Source organism: Oncorhynchus clarkii, chromosome 16, assembly GCF_045791955.1.
Source record: "Oncorhynchus clarkii lewisi isolate Uvic-CL-2024 chromosome 16, UVic_Ocla_1.0, whole genome shotgun sequence".
Classification (NCBI taxonomy): domain Eukaryota; kingdom Metazoa; phylum Chordata; class Actinopteri; order Salmoniformes; family Salmonidae; genus Oncorhynchus; species Oncorhynchus clarkii.
The window spans coordinates 42329859-42349791 of record NC_092162.1 but is presented as its reverse complement, the minus strand read 5'-3'; the positions used below and the strand labels follow the sequence as shown (position 1 = coordinate 42349791).

General features: G+C 41.1%; 1 protein-coding gene across 1 annotated transcript; it reads right to left on the bottom strand.

Moving 5' to 3' along the window:
* Positions 1-3564: 3564 nt before the first annotated feature.
* Positions 3565-5629, bottom strand: LOC139367627 (protein FAM43B-like). Its single transcript, XM_071105895.1, has one exon. The coding sequence runs from the start codon at positions 5623-5625 to the stop codon at positions 4627-4629; it is 999 nt and encodes a 332-aa protein (XP_070961996.1). The 5' UTR covers positions 5626-5629; the 3' UTR covers positions 3565-4626.
* Positions 5630-19933: the final 14304 nt, after the last annotated feature.

The following is a 19933-nucleotide window of genomic DNA, read 5'->3' as shown; positions in this document are numbered from 1 at the left end:
AAGATTTCCCTTCACTGGAACTAAGGGTCATAGCCCAAATCATGAAAAACAGCCCCAGACCATTATTCCTCCTCCACCAAACTTTACAGTTGGCACTATGCATTGGGGCAGGTAGCGTTCACCTGGCATCTGCCAAACCCAGATTCATCCATATGACTGCCAGATGGTCACTCCAGAACTGACTTGCTGAAAAGCTGGCATCCTATAACGGTGCAATGGTGAAAGTCACTGAGCTCTTCAGTAAGGCCATTCTACTGCCAGTGTTTGTCTATGGAGATTGCATGGCGGTGTGCTTGATTTTATACACCTGTCAGCAACGAGTTTGACAGAAATAGCTAAATCACTCATTTGAAGGGGTGTCCACATACTTTTGTACATATACAGTAGTGTATCTCTCCTGGGATGGATTAGCATCCCACCCTGTGTAATGCCCAGGTTTTCCATATAGTAGGCCTAGATTCAGATGTATGGCACAATACAGATGCACAGTAATAATTCCAGCAACATTGTTTGTCTTACGGCATTCATGCATTAATGTGTTATGTGATATCCAATTTGTCCACCTGCACACGACACACAGTAATAATTCCAGCAACATTGTTTGTCTTATGGCCTCCATTCATTACTGTGTTATGTCTGACATGGGTGCACTTAGCAGAGGAGCCATACAGCGTGTTGTGTAAACGGGTGCGTTCCCAGCAAAACAGAGCCAATGTGAACCGACGGCATCAGAGCAGGCTAGGTGGCTCATGGTACATCATGGATGTCTTCCCAGAATACTGGGGCTCAATCGCTATCTCACCATCTATTCCAGAGGCTTGTTGGCAGCGAATCAGCCACCGGAGACTGGTGTTCTAAATGAACACGAAAGAAATCTAATCAAACACGAGGCAAGACACATGGTGTGTTATGTGTTGCCCACATAATATGTGGAACACACATACATGGAATTGCTGTGGAACGCAACATATTATGCAGCAGTGAAGAACAAAGAGGTAGCAGGGAGTCTGTGGGGGACATGGTGAGATTGCTCTGCCCTCGCAGCTGTTCTCTACCTGGCTTCCCCAGTATCTCTCTCTCTCTCTCTCTCTCTATCTGTTATCTAGTGAATAACGCTCAGGGCAGTGTGACACCACCACAGGCACATCCTCGTCATCTGGTGCGATGGGGAATACGACAGCAATTCCACGTCCGTGTGTCCCAGGAAAAAGAGCCTTTGGAGAATGTGCTAATCAGCTCTCCTGGACACCAGGCAGCAAGAGGAGAGGGAACAAGGTGTGCTGTGGGCAAGACATTTCGGATCAATGAGCCATCGCTCAGAAGGGAGAGGGGACAGAGAGGAGACCTGGAAAGTAATGAGACCTTTAGTTCATATGGCTGTGTGGGTGCGTGTGTCCGCATGTGTGTGAGTGTGTGTTTGTGGTGATTCTGTTGGGGGAGGGGGCGCACATGCATGTGTATGGAAATATATTTCACCCCAAGGACCAAATCAGATATTTTATATTACATTTCACATTAGTTCTCAATAAAAAGCTATCTATAATAAATGTACACTATAAATACAAAAGTATGTGGACACCCCTTCAAATGAGTGGATTCGGCTACTACAGCCACACCCGTTGCTGGCAGGTGTATAAAATTGAGCACACAGCCATGAAATCTCCATAGATAAACATTAGCAGTAGAATGGCCTTACTGAAGAGCTCAGTGACTTTAAGTACTGTAAGTACTGTTATTGTGAAGCCATTGGACTCTGGAGCAGTGGGAAGTCGTTCTCTGGAGCGATGAATCAAGCTACACCATCTGGCATGTTGCCGGTCAAATCTGGGTTTGACGCCCCAATACATAGTGCCAACTGTAAAGTTTGGTGGATGAGGAATAATGGTCTGGGGCTGTTTTTCATGGTTCGGGCTAGGTCCCTTGGTTCCAGTGAAGGGAAATCTTAACGCTTCAACATACAATGACATTCTAGACGATTCCAACTTTGTGGCAACAGTTTGGGGAAGGTCCTTTCCTGTTTCAGCATGACAATGCCCTCGTGCACAAAGCGAGGTCCATACACAAATGGTTTGTAGAGATCAGTGTGGAAGAACTTGACTGGCCTGCAAAGAGCCCTGACCTCAACTCCATCAAACACCTTTGGGATGAATCGGAATGCCGACTGCGAGCCAGGCCTAATCGCCCAACCTCAATAAAAAAAAATCTATAGAAAATAATATGCGCTTGTGGCTGAATGGAAGCAAGTCCCGGCAGCAATGTTCCAACATCTAGTGGAAAACCTTCCCAGAAGAGCTGCTGTTGTTGTGGCAGCAAAGGGGGGACCAACTTCATATTAATGGCCATAATTTTGGAATGACATGTTTGACAACCTGGTGTCCACATACCTTTGATCATGTAGTGTATTTTCACACAAAATACAAAATGAACTGTATGTATTGTCTTTTGTATTCCACTAAGGTGGACTAGGGTAGATTTGTGGTTGGGAGTTTCCTGATTGTTTCCCTACAGACTGGTGATCCTCTACCTTCTCAGAGGTAGTTTATTAGTGAATACATTGACAACAACAGTTCCAGAAAATCTCACCAAAGACCAACCCATCTAAATCATTTAAACCTGAGTAAGTTGAACTGGCTCTGTGTTCTGCAAGATCGGCAAATGAAAAACGACAGGAAGCCTCCTGTACGGCGAAGCCACAACAGGTCTGTTTGTTTGTTACATAACTAAACATTGTAAATATACACGTTTGTGATGTGTTTTGAAGTGTGAATGTTATATTGTATTATTATTTACCAAAAGCTGCAGGAACTGGAGAAATGTATAATTATGATAATTATGCTTAAAAAGTATATATCCGTTTAAGAGAACTACAATATCCATTTTATGAACATTTCGTTAGAATATCACATCACAAATGAATTTGGTCTGATATCTTGATTAGCATATTGACAGTAAAAAGGTATGACAGCTTCCTGGTATCCGTCTCAGTTCAGTTGGTTCCGTATCAGTCTGACAGGCAGCCCACTCTTGCCTAGGCAGGGAATTGGTTATTTTCCTGAACTATTCAATGCTCTGATTAATTGGTTCACTCCGAGGAAAGGGCTGAGTGGCCAATACCAGCCCAGCAGAGATTGGTCCGTCCGATCTACATCTAACCAAGTGGCAAGGTCCAATTTAGATGTGGTTTAATGTGGCGTGACTGTTTATGTCTTGTGGTGGTGGATACTAAACAAGACACCTCTTCGGTAATTGTGGCCCTGAGAAGCTTTGTGTTTGGTTGATTTCTTTGTTGTTCCATATTTTGTTTAGACAAACTTCATAACATACAATATTGTGGAGATGAGAATCAAATCAAGCTCTCAGATTTACCATAATCAGACAAATGCTCTATGCTCAGCTTTGATTGTCAGTAGCTGTTTAAATTTGTCACTCATACAAAAATGAAATTCTGAGGGTATTTTTTATTAATTTTTACACAATAGCTTAATTTCATGTAGATGTAACAAAGATCATAATCACAATGTTTTTGTTAAATAGTAAAGACTCAATCTTTAGGAAATTAGATCAAAGAATAGACTAAATATTTTGTGGTCTGGTTCCTTCACCTGCTAGAAACAGATGTATCTTTCTTTTCTCAGTGTGTCTGCCATTTTGAGAGGAACAAGGTCCGGCAATCATGCAAACACATCCTTAATCCAGCTGATAGAAATATAATACACACTCAGGGGGCATGTATCTCTGTTTTGTTTATAGGTAAAACAACAAATGTTCAAAAACGACACATATTTGTGCATACTCTCGTTTGTCTCCTTGGTCACAAATGTATCACAGCGTGGAGATATCACATAACAACAGCCGTGAGATCAAAGGCGTCTCATTGAGAAAGACAAAAGACTCAGCATTAAATGTCACTGTGGATATAAATAATACGTAGGGCTTTAACAAATGGCAGCAATAAACATGTCAACTCAATGGCTTGATTCCCAAATTATAGCCTAATTCATTCATCTGCCGGAGTTATGCTGTTGTAAAACTGTATTAAACTTCTGCTCGGGGTTGAACGCACTCAGAAAGGTCAACTGTGGAAAATCACATTATACAGACGGTCTTAGTAGAAAGTATACATATTTTTCATATAAACAACCTCTCTGAAAAAGTACAAGTCCATCAAAATGTGCGTACCTTAAAACACTGTATTTACAAAATATCAAGTTACACAGAGACGTAAACACAATTTGGGTTTGGGTGATATGTGAGACCTGGCAGTACTATGACGAGCTCAGTGTTAGTTCTCTCAAAAGTCTCGGAAATGGTTCCCTTTTTAATTGTGCTATTATCCATCTCTCACACAACCCTCATTGTAAAACACTCAGTCTCACCGAATTGTTACAGTAAATTGAAATGGACAAACCAGAGTCTGTCTGAGCCGTCTGAAAAAATATATTCCTTTCCCAAACAGAGATTGTCTTCCTTCCTTGACCCAGAAGAGCACTGGAGGAGAACTTCCCTGACAGACACTGCAAATTGTGGACAACAGGAAAGAGCCAGGGAGAGTAGGTGACCAGTGAAAGGAGAAGAGTACGAATGTGGCTCTGTGGTAATATGACACCATATCCACGTACTCTCCTCTCACACTAGAGAACTGACAAATGTCAATGTGTTGTTGTTGCTGTCGCTGATGCTTATGTTGATGTTAATATAGCACTCGTCCAGTCCATTAACTATGTCCCCTAGGCTCATCTCACATGACCCATATGACTGTGTCAGGTCAGTGTCCTTTAGAGCTTCTTCATCTCCCTCATACCCTTCTTCCTCCACCTTCTCATCCTCCACCTCTTCCTCCTCTTCTTCCTCCTCTGTGATGGAGCAGAGACGGGTGGTGCTGGGGCCTCCAGGGCTGTCGGCAGGTGGCCGGTAGTGGCACTGCCCGTTGAGCAGCTTCCTCAGAGGCATCAGCGGCACCATGTCCTCCCCCAGCAGCTGCTGTTGGCAGTGCCTGAAATCACTCTGCCTCTTCAGCCGCTTGAACTCACTGAAGGCTGAGGTGGACGTCTGGTAGAGACTATGTGCGATGGCCCTGGCCTTCTCTGACTTGCTGACCAGAACGGCATGGCACCGGAGAACCACTGCCTTGTTCTTGACCTGATGTCTGTAGATCCAGGCTAGGATCTTGGGCCGGCAGGGGTCAGCTGTGCAGCAGGTGATCCGGTTCAGAGAGTATAGGTGGGTGGGCTTCTTCTTGCCTGTCTTGTCTGTGCCCATCCGGATGCCCTGAAGACCCACTGTTAACATCATCTTGACGCTCTGCTCTCCGTAGTTACTCCTTTGCCAGATTTTAGCCACAGGGTCCTGTGTGCAGCCTCCTCCTTTAGCTGTGATGGTGACGATGCTTCCCAGGTAACGAACGTTGTAGGTGTGCTCCTCTTTATTGAGCTCTACCGTCTGCCTCTTGCTCTGGAAAACGGAGCCCAGCCAGTCAAAGGGAGTGGAGTCAGGGAGCAGGTCGGGACAGGAGCGCACCAGGGAAGAGATGATGGACTGGTAGGTCAGCCCCACTCCAAGGCTCTTAGGCTTTGTCTTGGCCTCATCCTCCACGAGAACAAACTTACTTCTTCTCCAGGGCAGCATGGTGCAGGCTGAGTGAGTTTGAGGGAGCGAGCCCTCCTGCCTGTGTGTGTTTTTGTCAGCAAAATAGAGAGAGAGAGAGAGAGAGAGAGAGCAGAGAGAAAGAGGGAGGGAGAGAAATAAATAGAAGCCTCCCTGCCAAGCACAGAGGAAAGACTGAGAGCTGCGAGCCTCAGCCAGTCTGTTCCACCAATTGCTCCTCCTTCCTCTCCTCCTCCCTCCTCCTCATCTGTCTGCATCATCCAGCTCTGATCAGTGCTGGAGACTTAGCCCCGTGCTTCAGAAACCCCCCTCTTCCTCCACTGTTTTCATTCCAAATAGCTCGCCAACCCCTCTCATTTATCTGGCCAGGTCTGAGAAGGAGATTGGGATTTCTCTGTATTTATGTTTGTCTTAACCCTGAGTACGCTGAGACAGAGAGGGTTCATCCGGATGTCATTGTATTCTCAGGGTGGATTGATTATGTATTTGATTAGCTGTTACATTATGATATGGAGGTCAAAGGTTGGAACGGTGTTCTAATTAATTTTACTTCCTTGTTTTGGTGAGTGTTAGTGACATTGACAAAAAACTATTATCACCACCATGGGAATGTCAATGGACTTCAAAATGACCATACCAATCCTACTACTTTGGTTCCCAGCACATTTAGCTGAAAACACAAGCAAATATAAACATTATGAAGGTTGAAACCCAGCAGATGCTTAGACTTGAATTATGCATGGTTAAACTCCAAATCAGCGGGATTCTGGGTTATTATGAAAATGTTATGTAGTTTATGTAGATCTCAACTGAAACTGCAATCCTTTTTTTCCCCCCTTTCCTTCCCTTGTTAAAATACAGACAACATAGCCTATAAATCTAATATTGTAAATGTTGGAATGTTACATGTGACCATGACATCTCCCTCCATCTGACTTTATTGTGGTCTGTGCTATGTCATGCTTGACTGATTTACTCTATATTGGGAGGGCCCATCACAGGGCAGCGTTTCCGGCTTTGCGGCAATGAATCATTGCGAGTATTATTTCTATCTGTCACCAAGGGTGCCAGAGAGTGGGACTACATTTGTCATGCGTAGATGAAGTGAGAGAATGACTCAAACTGAGAGGAAGTAGCTGTGTAATAATATGAGGGCAGTTCCACGATAACAGAGTGATGCTGAGTCTTACTTTCACTTTAAAATGTATGCCAAGCAAAAACCATAGGTTGTAAAGTTTAACGAACCGTACACCCATATGCAGAGGTCTACTTTTAACATCATTGTACATTTGACTAAAACACATTTACTTAAGGAACAGATGCAAAGTTTGGTAACAGAATGACAAAAAGCTGAGGGAGATTTTACTATGTGACCATATTAAGAAATTAAGATTCAAAGATGTCTGCAGAAAATAACCCACTGGGTGCAAACTGGTTGAATCAACAAGTGGCTTGTATTCATGGAAGCCAAGGGGAGCCAGGCTTCCCCCAAAAATGTACCAAGAAAAAAACATACAAAATAATGAACTTAGTCTCTATGTGTTTTCCTAATTTTCCTTCAATTCACAAGAGGTTGAATGTACTGTATCTCACCGCAGAAAGCATCCAAGCGAGCAAAACAGAGCCCCTCTGTCTCTGTATGTGTAGGACATCTATCTGATGCTGTCTGGTCATAAAGAATATTACATTGTTGCTGCCCGTAGCATTGAATGCACGGGAAGCCAGCGAGCATTTGGCCTCCCTTGATTTAAAAAAAAGTATAAAATAATAGCCAATCAGCATTGAGCTAAACTGATTGAGCTCAACTGTAAATGGTCCTGGCGCAAAAAAAAAAAGAGTTTCAATGGGAGCCAGTTTGGATTTAGCTTCACTCCTATCCCAGAGAAATACTTGAATTGTTGCACCTCGTTGTGTTGTTGTCCTCCGGTGGTTAGCGAGCTAGCTAAAATTGTTATTTTCATAAATTAGCCATGGATGGAGATAGGGATTTGGACTTGTGGTTGTACTTAATTCTACAAACTGGCCAAATATTCTAACGGTTATTATGATCCAACCATAAAATACATTGTGCCCCTGGACTGAGAGGATGGAAGCTCAATATGTAGCTAGATGTAGAAGGCTGATGTTAACTAGCTGATGCTTCCCATGAAAGGAAGTTAGGCTAGTGAGCAAGAATTTTAGCCAGGTAGCCTTGGACAACAAAATAAAAGTGTGTACTTTATTACAGAGTCATAGAGGAGAATGGCATTGGCGTTTCTCTACAAGTAGGGTGAGTGAACATGTTTCTCTACCTGCACGAATACACACACACACACACACACACACACACACACACACACACACACACACACACAGAGAGAACCATGGACAGCCACATCACATTTAGCTTACGTTGATTGGACTAATTGTTTTTGGTTTCTTTTAGTTGTCACTGTATTAGACTAAGCATAGGTGATTTGATGATGTTGGAATGTTGAAGTTGAAATGGTGCAGGAATAGTGGAGGCAGTGCCTGTTTTCTTTGCAACTTGCAGTAACTCTCCAGTGTTCTAAATGAATAGATGTTTAGTAGTCCAAAAATGTCAGAAACATTAACTTGATTGACCATGCTGTAGGTCATGTAACTGTTTGTTACATGCAATATGCTTTGTGGACTCCACCAGACAGAGGTTGCTCTCCGGTTTTGTGATGAAACAAAGCTGTGGTTGAATTTATTCTGCCACTGTGTCTTCTTATTGTCTGGCCTTAGGCCTATATATCATGGTCACAAGGCATATGAACTAACAGGTTATAGAGCAAACAACGCAATTATCACAACACATAGGTGTTAATATGGCTTTTCTTTCGGTCTTGGCTTCCCCAGTGATTTTTCCCACACGCCACTACTGGAATCAACGTTGGTTCAATGTAAATTGTTAACATATTGCTATGTGGAATCTACGTGACAAATACATTTTATTTTGAGAAAAGTCAAAGTTATCAATTGTTGTTTTGAGTGACACAGATTGTCATAATTCTAACCAATTTTCAACTTAGACAAACTTTGTATAAAATATATTAAAACCTTAGAAACAACGTCAGATCTTCCCTATTCAAAAATATATATACTGTATATAGGCTGGGCATCATCTCCTACTGGAGAGTTGATCTACAGCTTTTCATTTGTTGTCCATCCAGGGTTTTAACCAAGCCCAGCTTTTCTATTTGTCACTGACAAATGTCACTGAGTTATTGAGCGACCTCTTAATAAAAAAAATATATTCCCTGTTGTAATCAAAGTCATTCCAAAGTGTAGGTTTAAAGGAGCAAATCAAATGTAACAATACTTTATAAGTCATCAACAGCTATTGTTTAAATTCAATCCAGGGTTCAACTAAAAATAGACAATACATTCTGAAAGTATTCAGTCCCCTTGACCTTTTCCACATTTTGTTACATTACAGCCTTATTCTGAAGTACATTAAATAGTTTTTTCCCCTCATCAATCTACACACAATACTCCATAATGACAAAGCAAAAACAGGTAAATGTTTTTGGCAAATTAATAAAAAACTGAAATATCACATTTACATAAGTATTCAAACCCTTCACTCAGTACTTTGTTGAACCACCTTTTGCAGTCATTACAGCCTTGAGTCTTCTTGGGTATGACGCTACAAGCTTGGCACACCTGTATTTGGGGAGTTTCTCCCATTCGATCCTCTCAGGCTCCGTCAGGTTGGATGGGGAGCTTTTGCTGCACAGCTATTTTCAGGTCTCTCCAGAGATGTTCGATCGGGTTCAAATCCGGGCTCTGGATGGGCCACTGAAGGTCGTTCAGAGACTTGTCCGAAAGCCACTCCTGCATTGTCTTGGCTCTGTGCTTAAGGTCATTGTCCTGTTGGAAGGTGAACCTTCACCCCAGTCTGAGGTCCTGAGCACTCTGGAGCAGGTTTTCATCAAGGATCTCTCTGTACTTTGCCTGTTCATCTTTCCCTCCAATCCTGACTAATCTCCCAGTCCCTTCTGCTGAAAAACATCCCCACAGTGTGATGCTGCCACCACCACACTTCACCGTAGGGATGTGCCAGGTTTCCTCCAGACGTGACGCTTGGCATTCAGGCCAAGTAGTTCAATCTTGGTTTCATCAGACCTTTAGGTGCATTTTGGCATACTCCAAGCGGGCTGTCATGTGCCTTTTACGGAGTAGTGGCTTCCGTCTGGCCACTCTACCTGACAGGCCTGATTGGTGGAGTGCTGCAGAGATGGTTGTCCTTCTGGAAGGTTCTGTCATCTCCACAGAGGAACTCTGGAGCTCTGTCAGAATGACCATCGGTTTCTTGATAAAGGCCCTTCTCCCCGATTGATCAGTTTGGCCTGGGGGACAGCTATATGAAGAGTCTTGGTGGTTCCAAACGTCTTCCATTTAAGAATGGAGAACACTGTGTTCTTAGGGACCTTCAATGCTGCAGACATTTTTGGTACCCTTCCCCAGATCTGTGCCTCGACACAATCCTGTCTCAGAGCTCTACGGACAATTCCTTCGACCTCATGGCTTGATTTTTGCTGTGGAGCCAAAATATATACAGGTGTGTGCCTTTCCAAATCATGTCTAATCAATTGAATTTACCACGGGTGGACTCCAAGTTGTAGAAACATCTCAAGGATGATCAATGGAAACAGTATGCACCTGAGCTCAATTTCGAGTATCATAGCAAAGGGATTTCTGTTTTTCAAAAAAAAAACTGTTTTCGCTTTGTCATTATGGGGTATTGTGTGTAGATTGACGAGGGAAAAACATATGTTAAATCCATTTTAGAATAAGGCTGTAATGTAACAAAATGTGGGAAAAGTTCAGGGGTCTGAATACTTTCCGAATGAACTGTATGCCTAGGGTTTCAAGCTTTGGTTGATTTACAATTTAATCTTCAAGTTAATCATGAATATGTTGGATCTCCATCTCAACCAGAAGTCAAAACTGAAGCGTAGGACGATATCAAATCAAACGCTATCTAAAGTTTGATTAAACGTGCATTTAAAGTTTGATTAAATTTGATTTAGTCATATTCTTTAACTTAGATTTTTGGTTGAGATGGAGATGTGAATCCAACATATCAATTATTCATTTGTAGACAAACTGGATATTGAATATCCAAATATCAACATTTGAACGACATGTATCTTCTGCTTGGATAGTTCCATCTGAACCACTGACTTAGTCTGGCTTTAATTCCAGCTTGTCTCCAAATTAATAAATAATATGTTGGATCCACGTCTCCATCTCAACCCCAAAAAAAATCTAAGTTAAAGCATAGGACTGAATCAAATCCAACTTTAAATCCAATTTTAAATAAGGTTTATTTGGATTTAGTCCTACTCTTTAGCTTTGATTCTCGGTTGAGATGGAGAAATGAATCCAACATATAAAATATGAATTTGTAGACAAACTGACATTTTTTGACAACCAAACAATTCAATAACACTTTTGAAACACAGTAAATAGCCTATTAACTTTTTAACAAACGCTATGTTGGATTCATGTCTCCAACTAAAACAAATATCAAAGTTAAACAATAGTATTAAGCCAGCGGCTCAGGTGAAACTATCCAAGCATTAGATATCCTTTAACTGTTGATATTTGGTTGCGGTATCAACCAAATACAATACAATAATGTTTTTGTAACATATCAAATAACCTAATGTAACATTCAACCTTAAAATTAGTAACACATTCATGGCCACATTTTGGGGGTTAGCCTACTGTGTCTTATGCAATCATAGAAATTGTGCAAAGGTCACAGGTCTGTGGAGATCTTCACAATTGCTGTAATAATCTCCGCCGAATCTTGAACAGCATTGATCACTGTCACACCCTGGCCTAACCAAAATAGAGAATAAAAGCCTCTCTATGGCCAGGGTGTGACAGTGATCAATGCTGTTCAAGATTCGGCGACTAGGGTGTGACTAGGGTGGGCATTCTAGTTTCTTTATTTCCATGTTTTCTGTGTCTATGTTTAAGTACTTTTAATGTAATCTCAACTGCAATCCAGGTCATTTGGTTGTGATATTAGATGACGCACAGTGATATCACATTAAATTGTTGTATAAATACACATCTGACATTGTATTCCCATTTGAACTTTGTTGTGCTTTTAAAATGGTTGAAAGCGCAGTGATATCATTAAATCAAAAATAAGACAGTGTTTTTCCATTGTGTTTTGGTTTTAGATGGTTGAAAGCATAGTGATAACTCAAACTCCTGGTTGTCTTTTTGAGTGGGTGAATGAAAGGTTCAAATATGATCAACATTTCCACGTTGAAATGACGTGGTGTGCCCAGTGGGAATGGGCTGTCAGCTGTGATATACACCTTGAGTTTGAAAAAAATCAATTTTGGTTATTGAGCTACAGTAAGTGAAGTGAATCAACCCCCGGTAACAGAATAACGGTAACAGAATTACATTGTGGGTCCTTGATCTGTTGTACTATACAGAAATTCCTAGTTATGAATGTCATTCTCTTCATGGTGATGTATCCTGAATAGGTACACGTGTTTGGGTAATATTCTACAAACTGGCTGTTATTCTAATAAGCTCCGTCCCCAAACAAGACCAAAACCGGACCAAATCTGTACCAATCATAGACGTCTGGGTTTGGACCTCACAGGACAGTACAGTAGAGTCAAGTAGAGTTCAGTACAATGCAGTATAGTACAGCACAGTACAGTAGAGTTGAATATAGTTCTGTACATTTTTATGACATACTGTTCTCATGTGTTGTACTCAACTCTAATCTATTCTTCTTTACTGTACTCTACTGTATAGTACTGCACTCTACCGTAACTGTGGTTTGTGACTACTACGATTGCCTATTGTGGCCAATTCACTTGCATGCATTCTGTTACTGATTTTTCGGTCACTCTGTTACCAATTTGTCAGCAGAGTTACGCATTTTAATCACATCATAATTCTTTTTTTTTAAAGACCAGTAAAATCACTATAAGTAATTGGTTGGTGTTCCATTACTTGTTACTTCTGTTAACTTTTATAATCCCCCCTCTTCACGAAGGAGAGAAATTAGAAAATATCTCTAAGATAAGTGGGTTTTAACAAGACACTGGGTAATATTTCTTAAACTTACAGAAGGCAAAGAAGTTCAGCAGAACTAGATGTAAATGGTGATATTGTTTTTTCCAGGGTCCTTTACTTCAACATGATAATATTTTTTAAATACATCAAAAACTAAGACTTTTAAAGTCTTCTAAAGGGAACGAATGTAGAAAATGAATTTAGATGACTGCATTTGTGAAAGAGCCATTTACATCATAACAAGCATTATTTGGAGATTCAAAAGAGAAGACATCTGCATTCATTAACTCCTTTCAACAGAATAACTACTTAACAGCATATTCCATAACCCAAGACATGCTTAATTAAAAAGAGCCCTTTTCAACATGAACCAAATCCATAGCCAAAGGCAATGACCAACTTTTAGGTCTATTTTTACTTTGGGTTTGAGAGAGACTCAGAAATAATGAACTGCAATTTCCCCCTTAATGGTTAGAGCGGAGGAGGATGGGGGATGTGCTAGATACATTAGGATAGGGACACACTTACAGTTTGCCCTCATGAGCAGCTCAAAATATGCAGTTGAGGTCGGAAGTTTACATACACTTAGGTTGGAGTCATTAAAACCCATTTTTCAACCACTCCACAAATTTCTTGTTAACAAACTATAGTTTTGGCAAGTCGGTTAGGACATCTACTTTGTGCATGACACAAGTCATTTTTACAACAATTGTTTACAGACAGATTATTTCACTTATAATTCAATGTATCACAATTCCAGTGGGAGAGAAGTTCACATACAGTAAGTTGACTGTGCCTTTTTAAACTGCCTGGGGGAAGAAAAAAAAATCATGGCTTTAGAAGCTTCTGATAGGCTAATTGACATCATTTTAGTCAATTGCAGGTGTACCTGTGGATGCATTTCAAGACCTACCTTCAAACTCAGTGCCTCACGTTCATCTGTACAAACAACAGTATGCAAGTATAAACACCATGGGACCATGCAGCCGTCATACCGCTCAGGAAGGAGACGCGTTCTGTCTCCTAGAGATGAACGTACTTTGGTGCGAAAAGTGCAAATCAATCCCAGAACAACAGAAAAGCACCTTGTGAAGATGCTGGAGGAAACAGGTACAAAAGTATCTATAGCCACAGTAAAATTAATCCTATATCGACATAACATGAAAGGCCGCTCAGCAAGGGAGAAACCACTGCTCCAAAACAACCATAAAAAAGCCAGACTACGGGTTGCAATTGCACATTGGGACAAAGATCGTACTTTTTGGAGAAATGTCCTCTGGTCTGATGAAACAAAAATAGAACTGTTTGGCCATAATGACCATCGTTATGTTTGGAGGAAAAAGGGGAGGCTTGCAAGCCGAAGAACACCATCTCAACCGTGAAGCACGGGGGTGGCAGCATCATGTTGTGGGGGTGCTTTGCTGCAGGAGAGACTGGTGCACTTCCCAAAATAGATGGCATCATGAGAGGGGAAATTATGTGGATATATTGAAGCAATATCTCAAGACATCAGTCAGGAAGTTAAAGCTTGGTCGCAAATGGGTCTTCCAAATGGTCAATGACCCCAAGCATACTTCCAAAGTTGTGGCAAAATGGCTTAAGAACAATAAAGTCAATGTTCTGGAGTGGCCATCACAAAGCCCTGACCTCAATCCTATAGAAAATGTGTGGGAAAAACTTTTTAAAAAGTGTGTGTAAGCAAGGAGGCCTACAAACCTGACTCAGTTACACCAGCTCTGTCAGGAGGAATGGGCCAAAATTCACCTAACTTATTGTGGGAAGCTTGTGGAACCAAGTTTTCCTCTAGGATTTATACTATGCTTAGTTCTACTAAGGTAACATATGGAATTGTTTTAAGATGGTCATTTTAGGACCCATTAAGTATAAAAAATATATATACACATTTTGGGGGTGGGTGAAACATTGAATTTGGTCTTACGGCTATTAGCCCATAGAAACACATTGAATAACAGTTACATTTTCTTAACTGGTACGGGGGGCTACCTTTAGAAGAGTCTTGTGGACATCCTAGAGCAAAACTGTAACCCAAATTATTCGGACGAAACATTGGAATACCTCCTTGGTCTTTGTGGTTCAAACTGTGCTTGAAATTCACAGCTCGACAGAGGGACCTTACAGATACTTGTATGTGTTGGGTACAGAGATGGGGTAGTCATTAAAAATTCATGTTAAACACTATTATTGCACACAGAGTGAGTTCCTGCAACTTATGCGTCTTGTTAAGCACAGTTTTTACTCCTCAAAAAGGGTTGAATACTTACCGAAGACATTTCAGCTTTTCATTTTTTATTCATTTGTAAACATTTCTGAAAACAGAATTCCACTTTGACATTGTGTGTAGATCAGTGACACATCTCAATTTGATCCATTTTAAATTCAGGCTGTAACAACAAAATGTGTAAAAAGTCAAGGGGTGTGAAAACTCTCTGAAGGCCCTGCATGTGTTCGTGTATGCAGTCTAACATTGCTCGAACACCCGTCATACTCTCAGGAGAGCATCATTTATTCATTTGATAAAATAGCAGACGGTCTTGCCCATGTGGTTTCGATTGGTTCAGCATCCTCTAGTGACTCCCCATCGCCGCATGAGGGAGCGTAATCATCGACTGACACTAATTAGCATAATGCAACGGACATAAATATTCATAGAAAATATTCCTATTCATGAAAATCACAAGTGAAATATATTGAGACACAGCTTAGCCTTTTGTTAATCACCCGGTCATCTCAGATTTTCAAAATAGGCTTTACAGCCAAAGCTAGACAAGCATTTGTGTAAGTTTATCGATAGCCTAGCATAGCATTTTGTCCAGCTAGCAGCAGGTAACTTGGTCACGTAAATCAGAAAAGCAATCAAATTAAATCGTTTACCTTTGAGCTTCGGATGTTTTCACTCACGAGACTCCCAGTTAGATAGCCAATGTTCCTTTTTTCCAAAAATATTATTTATGTAGGCGAAATAGCTCTGTTTGTTCTTCACGTTTGGCTGAGAAATCACCCGGAAATTGCAGTCACGACAACGCTGAAAAATATTCAAAATTAGCTCCATAATATCGACAAACATGCAAACGTTGTTTATAATCAATCCTCAAGGTGTTTTTCAAATATCTATTCAATAATATATCCACCGGGACAATTGTTTTTTCAGTAGGACCGATTGGAATAATGGCTACCTCTGTATTTTACGCGAGAATCACTCTGGGAGCCATCAGGTAACCAGTTGCGCAATGTAGCCACTTACGGGTATTCTTCAACATAAATGCGTAAGTAAAACTACGTCACAATGCTGTAGATACCTTGGGGAATACGGAGAAAAAGTCATCTGGTTGATAGCACATTCACTGCTCAATAGGGACGCATTGGAACGCAGCGCTTTCAAAACATGAGGCACTTCCGGATTGGATTTTTCTCAGGCTTTCGCCTGCAATATCAGTTCTGTTATGCTCACAGACAATATTATTACAGTTTTGGAAACTTTAGAAAGTTTTCTATCCTAAGCTGTCAATTATATGCATATTCTAGCATCATGTCCTGACAAAATATCCCGTTTACTACGGGAATGTTATTTTTCCAAAAATGAAAATACTGCCTCCTAGTCACAAAAGGTTTTAATAAAGAGAACAGTAATACGAATAGAATAGTCCAAAATTCTACCCCCTTTTCATTCTGAGGGGCATTATAGAGAATCAGCTTTGTCCCCGTGGCATGGTAAAAACAGTCATCACGCTGTGTAATGAAGTATTTGTGTTCATTAGATTACAGCACTGGAACAAAATGTCAGTTGAGGAAAATTTGGCAACTCCATTGCTGCTTTATCATTAACTTGACTGTGACCGAGAGGGTGGAGTCGGCTACTGCTATTAAAGGCCAGCATCCACTTTGCTGAATGAGCTGCAGTTCGGGTTTGTTTACAGGCAGCTGGAGCCTTCGTATGAGTCTTAAATAATGATCCTACTCCCTATAAAGTGCAAAAACATTTACCAGAGCCATATATTGACCCTTCTCTAAAGTACTACACTTCACAGGATGCAGACTTGGACACAGCTTCAGCTGCAACCCTTAGCCCAGCTGGCTTTTTCTGGCACCCTCACCCTTGTCCACTTGTTATCAGCTCTCGCATGTGCCCCAAGCCGGGGTGCAGAACGCTCCTATAGACGGATTGGTTGTTTAGCAACAAAAGCGACGCGTGCGCGACTATGGAGCAAAACAGACTGGGTTGGCTTAGACTGTTAATAACATATCAACTATATTTGGTCTCTGACGTTTTTGAAAACAAAGTTGCAAAACGGTTACTTGTTTCTCCAATACCTTGTTACAGTTGTTGGTTGGTTAGCTAGCTAGCTAGAAAATCTTAGCCATATTAGCATAGATGTGACGTCAGTCAAAACAAGACATGGCATCAAGAACAAGATCAAACAAGCTGAAACGAGACACTTACGATTCACCACAGGGCAGTTTTTTGTCATTGTTGCCAGCCATCTGGCCATCCAGAACCATAACACATGGCCTTCTGCCCATTTGAAACACACATAGTTGTCAATGTCTATAGCAATCAAATTACTCTTATCGGAGCCCCCCCCCCCCCCCCCAAATATATGCTACATACAGTGCCTTGCGAAAGTATTCGGCCCCCTTGAACTTTGCGACCTTTTGCCACATTTCAGGCTTCAAACATAAAGATATAAAACTGTATTTTTTTGTGAAGAATCAACAAGTGGGACACAATCATGAAGTGGAACGACATTTATTGGATATTTCAAACTTTTTTAACAAATCAAAAATTGAAAAATTGGGCGTGCAAAATTATTCAGCCCCCTTAAGTTAATACTTTGTAGCGCCACCTTTTGCTGCGATTACAGCTGTAAGTCGCTTGGGGTATGTCTCTATCAGTTTTGCACATCGAGAGACTGACATTTTTTCCCATTCCTCCTTGCAAAACAGCTCGAGCTCAGTGAGGTTGGATGGAGAGCATTTGTGAACAGCAGTTTTCAGTTCTTTCCACAGATTCTCGATTGGATTCAGGTCTGGACTTTGACTTGGCCATTCTAACACCTGGATATGTTTATTTTTGAACCATTCCATTGTAGATTTTGCTTTATGTTTTGGATCATTGTCTTGTTGGAAGACAAATCTCCGTCCCAGTCTCAGGTCTTTTGCAGACTCCATCAGGTTTTCTTCCAGAATGGTCCTGTATTTGGCTCCATCCATCTTCCCATCAATTTTAACCATCTTCCCTGTCCCTGCTGAAGAATAGCAGGCCCAAACCATGATGCTGCCACCACCATGTTTGACAGTGGGGATGGTGTGTTCAGCTGTGTTGCTTTTACGCCAAACATAACGTTTTGCATTGTTGCCAAAAAGTTCAATTTTGGTTTCATCTGACCAGAGCACCTTCTTCCACATGTTTGGTGTGTCTCCCAGGTGGCTTGTGGCAAACTTTAACCGACACTTTTTATGGATATCTTTAAGAAATGGCTTTCTTCTTGCCACTCTTCCATAAAGGCCAGATTTGTGCAATATACGACTGATTGTTGTCCTATGGACAGAGTCTCCCACCTCAGCTGTAGATCTCTGCAGTTCATCCAGTGATCATGGGCCTCTTGGCTGCATCTCTGATCAGTCTTCTCCTTGTATGAGCTGAAAGTTTAGAGGGACGGCCAGGTCTTGGTAGATTTGCAGTGGTCTGATACTCCTTCCATTTCAATATTATCGCTTGCACAGTGCTCCTTGGGATGTTTAAAGCTTGGGAAATCTTTTTGTATCCAAATCCGGCTTTAAACTCCTTCACAACAGTATCTCGGACCTGCCTGGTGTGTTCCTTGTTCTTCATGATGCTCTCTGCGCTTTTAACGGACCTCTGAGACTATCACAGTGCAGGTGCATTTATACGGAGACTTGATTACACACAAGTGGATTGTATTTATCATCATTAGTCATTTAGGTCAACATTGGATCATTCAGAGATCCTCACTGAACTTCTGGAGAGAGTTTGCTACACTGAAAGTAAAGGGGCTGAATAATTTTGCACGCCCAATTTTTCAGTTTTTGATTTGTTAAAGTTTGAAATATCCAATAAATGTCGTTCCACTTCATGACTGTGTCCCACTTGTTGTTGATTCTTCACAAAAAAATACAGTTTTATATCTTTATGTTTGCAGCCTGAAATGTGGCAAAAGGTCGCAAAGTTCAAGGGGGCCGAATACTTTCGCAAGGCACTGTATTTCTGTCTAGCGGGGCAAGCTAATTGAATTCGGCTCCCTCCTCATCATACTACACGTATCCATCGGGCTGTAATCAATGAATATGAGAGCGAGAGAGATAGAGAGAGACCCCTGTCTGCCTTCTCTTAGTTGTCTGATTCATGGAGCTACATGAGGGCAGCCAGCGGGAGAGGCTATGAGAGGCTGGGGCTCTGCTCACTGTAAAGAATTGGAGTGAGGTTGAGAGCACATTGTGATCTGAAAACACCCTGAATTCAGAGATCACCAATCCATGAGGAGTGTTGATTAGATGTTTAGGAGTAATTGCCATTTTGTGATATAGGCTTCTTTACATTACATAAGGAAAAGAGCTCGAGCTAAGAATGGGACAACAAACTGCATCAACCAGGATCTTTCTGATGTTGCACTCTCTTGAAAAGAACCCTGATATGTATACTACAATTCTACTCATGGTGCAACAAAAATCTTCCAGACATAGGGTCTATACTACTGTTGGCTATTGTCATTCCGTGTAACACAATGAGAGCAGTAACTTGGAACAGCATTGTGTAAACCTTTTATCCATGTAAAAACTATTATGCTATTTATTCTTTGTCAAAGTCAAGAACGGTTTAAATAATTTATTCCACCCCAAAATAGATGTACAAGCTACTTTTTTTTTCAAATAAAAAAGCTCAAATTATTTCTGGCACAGGCTTCTGGAAATGGAAATGATATATATATATATATATATATATATATATATATATATACACACAAACCAAAAACAGGCATAGTCTGAACTGATGCTTTTAACTTAAGAACTCTTTCAACCCCTTACTCATTAGCACTACCACTTACCCCCCTTATGGTAAGGTACATATTTCAGGCAGGCTGAAGTCGCCTGTAGTATTTCTGCCACTAGCCTTTGATTAGCCAAGACTCACATGTGGTGTAAAGGGGGAAAACAAACATAAGCTAGAGAAGTTATCCAAAATGTCATGACGTGGACTCCACTGTCGCTATAATGACGATGTAAAAGT

Coding starts and splice junctions, on each gene's coding strand:
- LOC139367627 (XM_071105895.1), bottom strand. CDS start 5,625: ATGCTGCCCTGGAGAAGAAGTAAGTTTGTTCTCGTGGAGGATGAGGCC.